Source organism: Penicillium cataractarum (genome assembly GCF_028827025.1).
Source record: "Penicillium cataractarum strain IBT 29864 chromosome Unknown utg000005l, whole genome shotgun sequence".
In the NCBI taxonomy this organism is placed as follows: domain Eukaryota; kingdom Fungi; phylum Ascomycota; class Eurotiomycetes; order Eurotiales; family Aspergillaceae; genus Penicillium; species Penicillium cataractarum.
In genome coordinates this window covers 3,115,088-3,129,254 of record NW_026622741.1, presented here as the reverse complement: position 1 = coordinate 3,129,254, position 14,167 = coordinate 3,115,088, and the positions used below count along the sequence as shown (strand labels likewise).

Genomic DNA, 14,167 nt, shown 5'->3' with positions numbered 1-14,167 from the left:
ATCTTGATATAAGCTGTCTTTGGTTGGAAGGGAATCTTGGACTGCCTGGTGATGGGCAGTGAAGGGAAGGTGCCCGTTTTGTGTGTTGTTTTTCGATATAAATAGCGTTTCATTTGGCTCAGGGGCCATCGGCCTCGTGGTTTTGTTCTAATATAATCTCATGATGATGACAATGGATCTTGAGTTGGTCTCGAACATGCGTAGATAGTACTCACCGTACAACATCTAGATGCTATGCCACTATGTAGATGAATATTGTCCAAAGTCCCTAGGGCTATAGGTAGGGTGATGGTGCAAAAGTTACTCCGCCAGCCATACTAGGTCTACATGGGCTAGTCGGGCCTCATAATACATATAACAGTACTTGAATCATCCATGGTCTTTCAAAAAGTTCATTGCTAACCATCATCTGCTACTCCAAGGATATGACGCCGCCCAACGCTTGCCTCTAGAAGCGTGCATCCATCGACCTGAAAAAAAAGACTGAACGCCGGAGATAATTTCATTTTTATCCATCCAAGTTTTTGACCAGGAGCATCGACCAAAGTAACGTCAAAACGACGTTACTTCATACGGAACGATGCGTTGATCTGGAAAAGCCCTAGCGGTGGCTAGAAGCAAGGGCGGCAAGGGTTGTTGTAGAGTCGGGAAGAAAACATAGATAAGAAAAAAAGGGTATCGAGATCGATTACATGGGGGAATCCTTTTTTGATCCCACAAGGCAAAAAAAAGCGAACAAAGCGTTGTTCTCTTTGTGGGCAGGCGGCGCACGATGCAGGAAGATCAAGCGTCCCGCAGATTCGGATCTAAGATACCAGGGTTGGAACCCTGGTGGGATGAACGTGCGCGATAAAAAGATAGGATGACGAAATAAGGCGCTCAGCTCAGCAGGACGAGGATGACAGAGTCACCACGCAGGAACCTGGGTAGGAGGGGGGACAAGGTTAGTCGATAGGAACTCAAAAAGGGCCCGAATCATCACGAATCCCGCCAACCCGGTTCAGGTAGTTGAGATAGTGCGCTCGGGGTCATCGCAGTCCAGACTTACATCTTGCTGACGAATCGGTCCTTGTTCACACCCTTGCCCTTGCTGCCCTTGGGCTTCTCGGTCCACATCTCCTTCACGTTCTCCAGAACCATGTTGCAGTGTCGGTCAAATGCCTTGACACGGGCCAGTAGCTTCCGGTTGTTACGGCAGGAGATCAGGACCTGAGTGTGTGTGCGGGTAGCGGTCTGCAGAAGCGAGAGGGGGCCGGCGGTGAGCTCGTGCTCCTCGACGAGACCGACCTCATATTCTCTGTGAGATGCGCGACGCACGATTAGTTTTCATGTACACTCTTTGCCTGCATGCATAGGAATGTGATGGGATCGAGGGGAGAGAGCAAGAGCATGTCGTTCGGAGATACTGTCAACCCCGCATTTGCGGCGATTAGGCAGCACTCGGAGGGAAAAAGGGGGGTAGGGGGATGTTCATCCGTCGAGCGATCGGGAAACCTCGTCAAGGTGGTCGGGTCTGGGGGGAAGGAAGGTTGAGAGACATACGTGAGCTCGCTCTTCGGCTTGTTGAGCAGGTCTCTGTTCGGGGAACACGGGTCAGCTGAGATACATTAAAGCATGATGAGTCATTGATTGCAAAACGTACTGAATCTTGGGGTCCGGAGCTGTCGACATGGTGTGTGGGAGGTTGGGAATATAAAAGGGCCTGGATGGTCTCGTCGGGTTGTTGAAGATCGCGCGGTCAAGTTCGACCTATCACGTGACCAGGCGAGCTGCTAGGTTGGATGCCTTAAGGTTCAGGCAAATTAAAGACGTGCGCGATTGGCTAGTCACGTCGCGTACACGCTTGTTGATCGACGGATAGCTTCAACCCGCGTATGCAAGGCTTCTTTTCTACAACCGTTCCCGCCTCTTTCTTTCTTCCTTACTCACTCCTCACTTCTCCTCACCCTTCCTTCTCTCCTCTTCAGGCTGTATGTCCCTTTGGCTCTTCCAATTCCTTTTTATCCCGTGCAACCAATCCATCCTAAGAGGCGGTCTATAATTTCACCCTGCCGAGGATCCTTCTCACCTGTCAATCACCCGGCTAACATTCCAATGCTGTAGTCTACTCCACCTCCTGCAGCATAACCTACCGATTCTCCCGGACGACCAGGTTCTTCAATAGTTGCTTGGCTAGGAACTGCCCCGCTACCACCCTGCCATCCCTTCCGAGTACTACCTGCAGTGCATTAAGCCGTCTTTATTGCCTCGTCCTTCCGGATTCAATATCCACACATTCACGCCCTACCTACCAACGACCAAGTGCGAACTTACCTCCTTAAACCTACGAGACTCGCCCATCCACCTTTCTCTATCATTGATTTCCTTCGATTTTCGACATTGCTTTTCAGCCCGCTGTCGTGCATGGTGTACAAGCAGATTTTGTTGAGATGGAATCTCAGGACGGAATTACCGTCCGGCCCATGAGGCTAAAGGTCTTGTACACGTTTGACAACGAGAACAAGACGAATTGCCTCGCTCGGTGGCCCCATGTGCTCGACCTTCAAACTGCCTTTTTGGATGAGCAAACTCAGATCGGTGTGATCGAGTTGAAGACATGCATCCAGGCGATAGTTTCTGCCAGGTTTGACTACCTTGACCCCTATACTGTAGAAATCTTATCCAAGTACTCACACAGACCGATCTAGTCCTGAATTGGTGGCACAGTTGGGAAAGGACTACACAGTCTACGCCTATGACTACTCCGAATATGAAACCCCTTTGGTTGGACAGGGAATGCTATCATGGGTTCTCGCATCTGCCTCGCCAACACCGGATGCTCCTGCTCACCAGTCCAAGACTATGGTGACGGGTCGGGTGTGCAAAAATCCACTTGGACTTTTCTCCAAGGGCGCCCAGGAGACGTTGGAAGTCAAACTGCGGCTGGTCCCAGTCCCTACAGTGATGCAAAGCGAATACCTCGACAGTATGCAAAAGTACCGCGAATTGAGCAATGTCATCCCTCACGACTTTGACGCTCAGTCATGGACGAATTTTCTTCGGCAGAATCCGGCTCTTCTAGAGGCCTCCCGGAGCCAGCAACAAGGTCGCGTGCCTTCGCCAATGGATCAATCAGGCATCGAACGAGTCCACCAGCTTCTGAGTGAGAGCGCCACACCGCGGGACTACTCGACTTATCCTACCAACGAGTCTGTCCGATCTTCATCGCCAACCCACTCCTTCGGCCCTCCTAGCCGAATGTCCACTCCCGCAGGAACTCGCACTCCTACACAACACCACCAGGTTCTGCAACCGAAGCAAAGCTTTTCTCATAGTGACAACATCCGCCCTTCATCTAGTGCTTCTATGCAGGACAGTGATTTCCAACTTCATCAATTTGGCCTCCATTCACGAAGAGATTCAATCAACTCGGGCTATGGTAGTGGAGGTGAAGATGCGGCGGAACCCCAGCAACGGAAGCGGGCGAAGCTCTACCAAGCTGGATGGCCAGGCAAGTCTGATATGAACATTGAACGGCAGCCTAGCTCCCTGCGAGTCGCTGCTAGCACTGCAGCCTCTGTACGAATCCACCGCCCAACCCCGGTGAACCCTGCTCTCTCCGTAGAGCAGTCCCACGAGGAACCTGTTCGCCCTCCAACTCCCATCTCTCGACCTGGCGATTTCCAAAGGCGTACACGACTGCCGTCGAGTCTGCTACGAGAGAGCTCCACGCATAGCAGCAGCTCGTACGCATCTCCTTACACTCATAGCGATGATGTGGCCACGGATCAGACAGCTCATTCGCCGGAAGACCGGTACCAGGGTCTGTTTGAGCCTCCCTTCAACATGCCTTCTTCGCCTCCAGTTCTGGAGTCCCGGTTCCCGTCTCGGTCTAGTCCCAACTTGCCTCCCATCTCTCTGGACACTGATTCTGGTTTCATGAGTGGCGGTCTGGATGACCTTATGGATGAGGGAGCTGGCACTCCCGTGGAAGAGTCCCAGAGGGCTGATTCACGGCCTGTGACTGGTGAGAAGCGCCCCCGGTCAGTTCGTTCTGCAGTGCAAGCAACTTCTCCGGCTAGTGCGATCGGTCTGGTGTCAGAGAGTTTGAATGATCCCATGCTAGTGAGCGATGGTCTAACGGAGCAAAAGTCCAATCAAATGAACTCTCTTCCACGCCCAAGCACATCAGCAGGCTCTCGGCCATCTTCGCGCATGAGCTGCCGGCCGACGCCTAAACCGCTGGCACCCGCACCTATGTCACAAAGTGAAATTGAACAGTTTAGGAGGTCTATCCCCGCCAGCGACCCGGTGGTTCCCGTTCAGCCGCCTGTTTATTATTCACAGACCAGCGCGGGGCCCATGAGCGATTTTTCCATCGTCGAAACACCTGCGCCCCAACCCGAGTACACCAGAAGGGCCCCTCGCAGCGGAGGTGCGGCGAAGAGAGCAATGCAGGTTCAGGCTCGACTCGACGCAGCCATTGCAAGTGGCGGAATTCCTCCGTACTGTGAAAATTGTGGTACTATCGAAACACCTACATGGAGACGGGCATGGACAAAAGACTTCCCTGGCAGCGAAGAGGATGCGAAGAGCATGATGAAGACGCGAGGCCTGCTCTTCTGGGAAGTGATCGAGCGGAATGACAAGGAAGAGGTTGTGAAGTTCCGGATCTACAAGAAGGGCCTTGGTACCGGTACAAGCCCTGAGGACCAGGGATGGACACAACTCCTGCTTTGCAACCCTTGCGGTCTCTGGCTTCACAAATGCAAGACTATGCGTCCAGAGAACCGATGGAATCGACAGCCACCTGCGTGTGGGAGCGATGGCAAGCAAAAGCGGCCATCCAGGAATCGCAAGCAGAGTGGCGGTCCTCTGTCCAAGCCCTCTACGCGCACCCGCAGCAAGGCTGTGTCAATTCGCACTGCACAGTCTTCTCCCGCTCCCACCGAGGCATCCTCTGTGCACAACGAGGAGGGCGCTACTCCTAACATGGAGAACCATGATCAAGATCAGGATCAGGATCAAGCTCAAGAACAGGATGACGAAGCAGAGTATCCTAACAAGCGGCGCAGGGCAAACAGTGCTGAGCCTCCACGATCCAGCGAGAAACCTCGTTGGGATCAGCAAGAAGCCATTGAGGCTTTGCGACTCGCTATTCAATCTAGCCCAGCTAGGAACATTGAGAATCGCAACTTCCCTGCCCCCGACGAGACCAAGCTCACCCCGAAACCTGTGCGCCGTGCTCTCTTTGCGTCTTCCCAGAAGGAAGGGGCACTGAAGGAGCTTGGTTCTTCATTCGTGAACAGCTGCTCGCCTCGTCGCAGCCCCCGCCTCACCAAGGGTGATAAGCAGATCGAGTCAAAGGAAAACCTGGCGCCTACGCCCCAGGATGACATTGATAACCTCTTTGAAGGCCCTTCGCTGGATTTCGATCTACCAGTCAGCCCAACTCCTCGACGCCGCCACACTCGTCCGGCTGCCATGCATGAGAGACGTCACTCACTTCCATGCAATTCACCCACCGCCAATAGGCGCAAGGATGTCGGGGTGCCCACCGCCGCCGCTCGTCTCACTGCTGAGAGACTACAGCGCATTCAGGATGGCCCACAGCATTCTCCACGCTCCGTTGGTTCTCAAAATCGCTCTCCTACCAAACAAGGCGTTCCAGCACTGCCCGATACTGGTCTGCACTCCGAGGCTTTTACGCCTCTGGATGGCATGATCCTTGACATCTTCGATGATGCTGCTGACGAAGCCCACTCGTTTCAACTCGAGAATGACAAATTCTCTGGAAACAACTGGGCGGACTGGCTTCCCTCCGACTATGTCTCCCCCGCCGCGTCCGATGAAGACAACAATCCATCCGACGAGCTCATCAACGCAATCCTTTCGGATCCGGCTATCCTGAAAGAGAATCTCCACAACTCAGAATTCATGCCCTTCACCTTTGACGACAACGTCGTCCCCGACTCGGGCTTCTTCAGCTCCGATGCTCTCCAAACCGACCCCGTGAGTCGAGCCACCGCCAAAGCCACCAAGCCTCCCAAGGAGCGTGGCCAGGCTGCCTCTTCCCCGGCATAAGCATAGACGGCCTTGCCTTCATTTTCCTCTTAATGTCTTCTTTTTCTCTTTATTATTCCCCTTTGCATCCTATTGGATTATTTTCAGCGTCGGTGTTTGGGTTTTGTGAGGTATACGATCTTGTTACCTTTTACTGCATTGTCGGCCTTCACCTACGGGTGGGCCTATGGCTTTTATGTGATGATTTTCATTTTGTTATATGTGATGACCAGGAGTGCCAACTAGAGGGACTTCGAAGAAACCTTCTTTTGAAAGAAAAATGAGATTTGATTGACTGATTCAACTTGTAGCTTTTTTGCTACGTAATTTCCTCTCGGTCGGAATAGAGTAGATGTTAAGTCGCTGGGCAGGTTGTCTTAAGTGACACATAGGAGAACAAATCACCTATGGGCGATCGAGGACGCTTCCAAGACAGCACTTCTATGTCAGCCGGATGTGACAGTTAGAGCTCTTATTCTTTAAGTTCTAATTTGTTTCGACCAAGTCCTGACGACTACTGTGTATTGCAGGAATCTTGATTCCATTCTATAGTCAGCGTGAATGCACGGTATTACAATCGCGACAATAGTCTGCAATATTTTCAATCTATAGCTCTAGCACTAGCCTATGAGCATAAATCCCGGTTCACCTTTGCCCAAAGAAGCTTGAAATAAAGCAACGTATCAAGGCCGAGTTACTCTTCCAACATCAAAAACACATAAAGGGTTTTTTGGTTACATTGCGCAATGTTGCCATCGACAAAAGTTCCATTGATCATGAAATCGTAGGTAATATGCAAAGTCCATATAGGACACGAAACAAGTAAAAATGGTAGCATCGAATATCCCAGCCTTCAAGACATGACTCCTAAGTAATATTCGGATTCCGAGAACACGGTGTATCTTTCCTCCTACTTCAGTCACTTTTTACTCGGCGTCGTAGAAGATAGACTTGAAGCGGTGGGTGGCCTCGACGACTTGCTCGTAGATTTTGTAGTCTGTAGTAACCAATATTAGTATCAATCACTCAAGTACAGCCCGTTGGCGAGCTGTAACGAGCAAAAAAGAGAGACTAACCGCAGTCCGAAGGGTTACCCCAGTCCGTCGTGCCCAATACCCGAATACCAAGACCCTGGGGATGCAATGTTAGTGATATATAGTACTTCCGGACACGAGTGCTCGCGAGATTATGCGTCACGCAAACCCCGATCTTATCCAATGTAAATCAACGTACCTGACCATCTTCCAAATCAGTAACTTTCCCCACAACCTCAACAAGCTTGCCCATCTGCAAATGCGAATCCGGCTTCAAGAGGAGAGTCACATCGCCGTTATTGCCACACGTAATCGTAGCTTGGTCACCGCGGAGTCCGGTCACTGTGCCTAGGATGCGGACGGTGTGTGTTGAGCGCGGGCCTGAGCTGGAGGGGTGGAAGGCGTTGAGGTGGGCGGGGAGGATGCGGGGGGTTTGGAGGGACATTTTCGCGATTCTCTATCTGTTTGCAAAGAGGGATATCGTGGTAGAATGGAGAGTTTGAAGTATTTTGAAGATGTGCGAATAGCTGGTTACAATTCGGAGTTGACTCGAAGCTTCTTGTGTTGACGCGGTGCGCGGGACGCGTGATCACGTGCTGATCGTGATGCACTTACGGCTGATAATGTCCATAGTGTAGCACAGAGAAAATGCCCTACAAGGAGATTTCAACAAAATGTTTGTAGGCTCTAAATTGAATAGGCCGTTGAACTGGGGAATATCGAAATTAAAACGTTCCTCATGAGTTGTTGATGTTTCAATTCCAACTTAATCACTCAACTGGTCATAATCTGATATCATCACGTGATGATATCAATTTCAACCCGAAGCTCTGCTTTCTCCGAGAAGCAACGTCGACAGGAAAGCTTCAAGTGCCCTCAAACCGAACCGGTTGGCGGTCGGATTGTCACTCAGCCTAAATTTTAACTTTCAGGAGTACTTGCCATCTTTCTGCGCACAACGTCAACCACCTTCCATCCATCTCAGCTCGATGCCACCTCCACTCCCCTCCCATCATCGTGGGATGACCGCAAACCCACTGAAGCCTGTGGGTCGGTATCGTCCCGGCAAAGCGATCGCAGAGGAGCCATCATCTGAGGAAGAATCCGAGGAGGAAGAGGATATCGAGGCGCAAAAAGAACAAGAGCGAAAGCGTCGAGCGGAAGAACAACGACGGAGACAGCAGGCGCCGAAAGCGAGCTCATTCCCCGCAGCTGCGATTAAGAAAGCCCAAGAAGAGGAAGATGAGGATGAAGAGGGATTCGTGACCGACGAAGAGGACGACGAAGCAGCTCAACCAACCGCAAAGACCGCGCCTCAAGCGCGACCTGATACCGCGCGAGCTCCAGTGCCTAAACCAGCGCCAGTCGCAAAGCCAGCAGCAAGCGATGAGGAAGAGGATGATGACGACGACGAAGAGGACGAGGAAAGCTCCGAGGAAGAGAGCAGTTCAGAGGACGAAGCACCACGACGAATGTTGATTCGGCCTACATTCATTAAGAAAGATAAACGAGGCAATGCGGGAGGACAAGGCGCAGAAGCCGCAGCCCAAGCACCGATCAGCGGTGCCGACTCCGCTGCAGACAACGAAGCACGACGTGCTCAACGCCAAGAAAAGGCCGACCAATTGGTACGAGACCAACTCGAGAAAGACGCCATTGCAAAGTCCGCCGCAAACAAAGCCTGGGACGACGATGATGACCTCGCCGAAGCCGATGAAGAAACCGCCATCGATGACAGGGACGACGTCGACCCAGAAGCCGAGTATGCCGCCTGGAAACTGCGCGAACTCAAGCGCATCAAGCGCGAGCGCGAAGCCATCGAAGAAGCCGAGAAAGAACGCGAAGAGATCGAGCGCCGGCGCAATCTCACCGCTGAAGAACGCGAGCGTGAGGACCGCGAGTTCATCGCCAAGCAGAACGAAGAGCGCGAGGCAACCCGCGGCCAGACCGGATTCATGCAACGCTATTTCCACAAGGGTGCTTTCTTCCGGGATGACCAGGAGCGCGAGGGTCTGGACCAGCGCAATGTTATGGGTCGTCGGTTCGCGGACGATGTCGCGGTCGAGACGCTACCTCAGTACATGCAGATTCGGGATATGACCAAGCTAGGAAAGAAGGGACGTACGCGCTACCGCGATTTGAAGACGGAGGATACGGGCCGGTTTGGCGAGGGCTATCAGAATCGGAGGCGGGAGAATGCGCCTCCGGTTGGAATTACGGACGAGCGGTTTATGCCTGATCGTGGTGATGATCGGGGTCAGGGACCATCGGGGCCGACTGGTGCTAACGCCAGTGTTGTTCGGCAGCGACGGAGGTCGAGATCGCGATCGCGGTCTCCCAGGAGAGACCGGCGTGATGAGAGGAGTCGGTCTAGGGAGCGGAGGAAACGCAGCCCGTCACCATATGATGATCGTGATAAACGGCGACGAGTGGAGAGCTCTTGATGAGATGATCTTTTCATGGTGTTGGCATGGCGTTTCTGATCAAAAGCTTGCATGGTTGGATTCAAGTCTATGTAATATACTGGCCTTTTGAGCCATCGATACACATTCTATAAGACATGACATATCCCTCTCCCGGAGGGTTCATTATTATTGATCTAATCAATCGTCGCTGGCCAACTGCCAGCTAAGTCTTTGTACATGATTTTCACCGTCAGCCCCCATGGTAGTCCAGTTCCCAGGCCAGTATTGTTTCCGTCAATGCACAACGTAAACAACCGCAGCTTGATCATCAATGTATGCCAACTAGTTCAATGGGAAAGAGTATATTGTGGTGTACTCTGCCCACAGGTACGCAATATAGCGTAGCAACCCCCTATATTTGCCCGAATCACCAGCAGACAAGTAGGAGCTACATATCAATCCCAGACCGAACCTGAGGACCGGCCATGAACAACAGGCATTAATACATCCTCGCACACCCTTATTTAATACCCGCCCTCTCAAGCACCTTCTCCCTCTCCATCACACTCTCCCCAAACCCAAGCAAAAACACCGTCCGACTCGGCCACATCTCCGTAGGCTGATTATGCGCCGAAACCTTCGCCTCAAACCCACACCCATCACAGACACCCTCAATAATGCCCGCCACGAATGCCGCGCAATTGAGCTGATTCATCTCGCGCGGCACGCTGATATACGTATTCACGAGCGGATCGTTGTCCGTGATCATGTATTCGTTGGGGGTATCGGGAGAGACGGAGTGCTCGAGGGCATCTGCGGAACGGCCGAAGAGGAGGCGCCAGAGGGGGCCGTGAATGAGGTGGAGGAGGGTTAGGATACGGAGGGGTCTGTTTGGTGGGGAGGATGAGGTTGAGGAGCTGGAGAGGGCGGAGGAGGAGGTTGTTGTTGTGCGGTAGAAGAGGAGGTCGAGGAGGCGGAGGCCGAGGGGGTATCCTTGTTCATTTAATCTAGAGGGTTAAGTTATTAGCGGCTTTACACTCATGATATATCACAATGTGTTCCAAATCTCTATGGAGGACGCACCGTTTCTCCAAATCTTGAATGCCCGTTACTCGCCGCTGGGCATATGTGACCATCTCCGCGAAGAGATACGCGAAACTCGCCCGGCTGAGCTCTGCATTTCGGCTCCGGTTCAGGTGTCGGTCGTAGATAGTCTTCCGGTTTGAGGGGACACGGAGGCCTTGTGTTGGCTGGGGTGTTGAGGGCTGCTGTGGTGTCTGTGACTTGTCGCTTGATCCGGACTGCGGCGTGGCTGCGGCGTTGCTCACGGATAGCATCGCCGAGTGTCTAGGCGGTGCGGCCATGGTGTGTGGTGGGGGTTTGGAGGATTGCGTGTGTTCAGTCGAGTCGATGATGTTGGTTTGAAAAGGAGAATTGAGCCAGTTCGTGATTGCACAGGTTCAGAGGATCGTGGTATCTGAATTGCGGTGATTAGGGAGGGGAGATGAGGTAGGGAGTCCGCAGCGAAGCTGTGGATGCGATCTACGGTGGAGCACATCCCCCGAGGGTGCAAGTCTCTGCCAGTTGAAGAGCTGTCTTGCTCAGCTTAAGCTCGGAGCAAAAAAAGTCTATTGATTTTACAATTTGCCTTTACGGGGATAAAAAAAAGTATTTTGAAGATATTGACTGCATTGATTCATGTATTCTAGACACGATAGCTCTACCTCGACGCCGCTGAATCCTGATATAGAGCCACCAGGCCGAATGGAAAAAATCCTTCCAACCAGCTTGAAGCACACGACCAAAACCAGCAGCGACAATGCAAAAGCTTTCGCTATATCACGATTGCCGATGGCAACGCAAGACAAGAAAAAGATATCCCTATTCAATTCTGAAAACCAAGCACGTTAGCCAGGTTCCACACCACGACAAAAGTCGTCGAGAAAAAAAATCGACAAAGCGACCAGCAATTTCAATCAGACATCCAAGGAAGTTATGCGCTCAACACCATCTTAGATTAGGTTCGGCGATGGCTAGCGTGGAAACTGCGAATGTAGGAAGTTTTTCATCATAGAAATGGAGGTCGTCTCGTCACGGAGTAACGAAACAACCCTTGCTGGTCGAGCGCGAGATATCGACGATGGGAATCAAACTTACCAAGTTAGTAGTTATTGTAATTGTAGACGGTAGGCTGTGGATTTTCTCTTTCCGGAACCCGAGAGCAGGAAAGATCGCATTAGACTTTCTTGCTCGACGGGTTGACGGTGAAGATGAGAGTGAAGAGAAGAGAAGAGCAGAAAAAAATATCGAGAGGATTTTATAGGGACGAGTGGATTTGCTGAGCCGAGTGGGGCTTTCCTTTCTGGGCTTAGTGTTATAATCATGTGATATATATCACGTGTAACAGAGCATCAATATTCGACGACTCCACTAGAGCTTGGGAATTCGAAAATTCTGGAATATCCACTTGAAAGCGGATCGAAAGTTGTTTCGAAGGAGAGATCTCTTCATTACTATGATACAGAGGGATTTAATGAAAAATCAAAGGAGACTAGGTCCGGACCCTCACCTCATTACGCAAGTCCCTGCAACAGCAGGCTACGCTAACCCAAAGTCTCGTCTAAATGCATTTCAATTTCAATGCTATTCAAGCCAATGTCAATTCCAATATGTGCCCAGTATATACTCCTAAACAGGCCATCCAGTGGCCATTGCAACCCAGCCAAAACGAAACAAAACAAACAGAAACCAAGCCAATATGCCCAAAATTTCAATCTCACCATGCTCCCCCAACCCCCAAGACCTACTTGAAGCTTTTCTGTTTCGTCCTTGAATTCCAGTTCAACGTTTTGGAAATACTATGCACCCAGTCTTCGCCCCGTCGATCTTGGGGTAGCACATTGGCGAATGGGTATCTCGATGCAGACACAGTCACGTAGTCACCGGGATGTAATTCAACCCTGCAAGCACCTTGTTAGCCCAATAATGCTCATAGACCCGGAGCCAATAGAACTCGTAGATTTGACTCACCTCTCCCGTCCATCGAAACTAGCCCACGAACTGGTCCGCGCATCGTAAGGCACACCCATACGTAGCACAATAGTATCTGGCAGGATAATCGGGCGGAAGGATAGGGTGTGTGCGCAAATTGCGGTTACCAGTATAACCGGATTCTCAGGGTGCGAAAGCGAGCCTCCCGCCGCGAGGTTGTACGCCGTGGAACCCGTCGGGGTTGCAATGCAGATTCCGTCCGCAAGCAAGGTAGTGAAATGCTCGTCGTCGCCAAACAGTTCGATTTGAGACATAGCTAAGAGAGGGTTTGTTAGATATGCATGGTTGCGGGGGGAAAGAGAGCCCATTGAACTTCGGCCTGCAGGGAGGGAAATAGTAGCATTTCACGTACTTGGATTTGGACCCCGGTCCAGAACGACGTCGTTGAGAATCTCGTAGACTCGATCCGGGGTATGTGTCAATGTGTCTTCTCCTTCCTCTCCAATCAATTCTTCTACCAGATCCCGGCTTGTGAGAGTTCTCGAGTCGGGGTCTTTCAACCGCGCTTTGCTTCGCATGATAGTGCATTCAAAGCGCAGTCGGAGGCTGACAATGACGCCTTCCCGGAAAGCATTCTCGAGGATTTTTTGGTGATCGGCGAAATCGAATTTCGTCATGAAACCTAGTGAACCGAGTGCAAATGATAGAACTGGCGGTACGATACGCTGGAATAACCAGCTCGTATAGAGGACCGTCCCATCTCCTCCAAGAGTAATAACAAAATCAAACAGGTGCGGCTGCTCCTGTGCAAGTTTTGGATCCCAGTATTGCAATCGGCCCTTGGCCGATGGCTCCTCCTGCACCAGCTGCAGTGCTCCGAAGTCCGGATGTGTCTCTAGACGGCGCTCCACATAGACATTATACGGCGCATCCCGGTCCTTAGACAACAGCCACCGGGTCATTTTCCTGGTCAGACTGACCAGCGACTCATCGTGTGTCTTGCTCACGATGAATACGTTATTGACCGTGAGCTTGAGCTTGATACTGCCGAGTTTCTTTGACAGTTTCCGCACGTTCCATGCCATATCAGAGAGTTGTCGTTTGGTCAGGTGCCGCGATTGAATGACGGTCGGCACGGGTTTGAGCATCTTATTATCGCTATCGATGACGGACACCACGTCGTCCTCATCGAGAGACTTTGTGTCCACGTTGGGCTCCTCATCACTCAATGTCCGGATCACATCCTGCGTCTCGTCCACATGGCTCGACGGTACGGCCCATTCGCCGGCGATAAGGGAATGCACATAACAGGCCGTCGACTTGTCATGTTGATCGAAGTGAGGTCTAAATCGTGGTTTCTCCATTGTAACGAGGGATGATTTACGGCGGTGGTTAGAATCGGGGTAGAAAACGACCTGCAAAGCAAGAACCCCCAAAGCACGGGAATCGTTAGCAATCAGCATCAATGTAAATGAGTAATCAGTAGAATAGGGACTGCTCTCGTACCTCCAACTGATTTTGCTGCATCTCAGAGTCGCTCATCGCCCCGTGGCTCTACAGATGCCATAAAGTCAGTCACCGAGTGTCGCGACGTTGACCATCCCCCGCATCCTGCACAGCGCAGCGATCAACGTACCTCGCCCATGGCGCCCGAGGACGACCGCACGTAATCTTCGGCCATCGCGCGTCAATTCC

At 51.7% G+C, this 14,167-nt stretch overlaps 6 protein-coding genes across 6 annotated transcripts; 2 read left to right on the top strand and 4 right to left on the bottom strand.

Moving 5' to 3' along the window:
- Positions 1-879: 879 nt before the first annotated feature.
- On the bottom strand, positions 880-1,671 carry N7496_006819 (mRNA splicing protein SMD2; the record flags this gene model as incomplete). The annotated part of the gene is made up of 4 exons (XM_056699748.1): positions 880-922; positions 1,049-1,297; positions 1,543-1,575; positions 1,643-1,671. The coding sequence occupies 4 exons, from the start codon at positions 1,669-1,671 to the stop codon at positions 880-882; spliced, it is 354 nt and encodes a 117-aa protein (XP_056555161.1).
- A 758-nt stretch (positions 1,672-2,429) lies between these two features.
- On the top strand, positions 2,430-6,063 carry N7496_006818 (putative GATA transcription factor (Ams2); the record flags this gene model as incomplete). Its single annotated transcript, XM_056699747.1, has 2 exons — positions 2,430-2,623; positions 2,688-6,063. The coding sequence occupies 2 exons, from the start codon at positions 2,430-2,432 to the stop codon at positions 6,061-6,063; spliced, it is 3,570 nt and encodes a 1,189-aa protein (XP_056555160.1).
- Positions 6,064-6,968: 905 nt separating this feature from the next.
- On the bottom strand, positions 6,969-7,521 carry N7496_006817 (putative ssDNA binding protein Ssb3; the record flags this gene model as incomplete). Its single annotated transcript, XM_056699746.1, has 3 exons — positions 6,969-7,039; positions 7,119-7,173; positions 7,276-7,521. 3 exons carry the CDS (start codon positions 7,519-7,521, stop codon positions 6,969-6,971), a joined length of 372 nt encoding a protein of 123 aa, XP_056555159.1.
- Positions 7,522-8,065: 544 nt separating this feature from the next.
- On the top strand, positions 8,066-9,520 carry N7496_006816 (microfibrillar-associated 1 family protein; the record flags this gene model as incomplete). The annotated part of the gene is made up of 1 exon (XM_056699745.1): positions 8,066-9,520. One exon carries the CDS (start codon positions 8,066-8,068, stop codon positions 9,518-9,520), a length of 1,455 nt encoding a protein of 484 aa, XP_056555158.1.
- A 481-nt stretch (positions 9,521-10,001) lies between these two features.
- N7496_006815 (trafficking protein particle complex subunit 5) lies at positions 10,002-10,845 on the bottom strand (the record flags this gene model as incomplete). Its single annotated transcript, XM_056699744.1, has 2 exons — positions 10,002-10,488; positions 10,565-10,845. The coding sequence occupies 2 exons, from the start codon at positions 10,843-10,845 to the stop codon at positions 10,002-10,004; spliced, it is 768 nt and encodes a 255-aa protein (XP_056555157.1).
- A 1,439-nt stretch (positions 10,846-12,284) lies between these two features.
- N7496_006814 (putative NAD+ kinase) lies at positions 12,285-14,153 on the bottom strand (the record flags this gene model as incomplete). Its single annotated transcript, XM_056699743.1, has 5 exons — positions 12,285-12,441; positions 12,512-12,788; positions 12,885-13,887; positions 13,979-14,026; positions 14,109-14,153. The coding sequence occupies 5 exons, from the start codon at positions 14,151-14,153 to the stop codon at positions 12,285-12,287; spliced, it is 1,530 nt and encodes a 509-aa protein (XP_056555156.1).
- Positions 14,154-14,167: the final 14 nt, after the last annotated feature.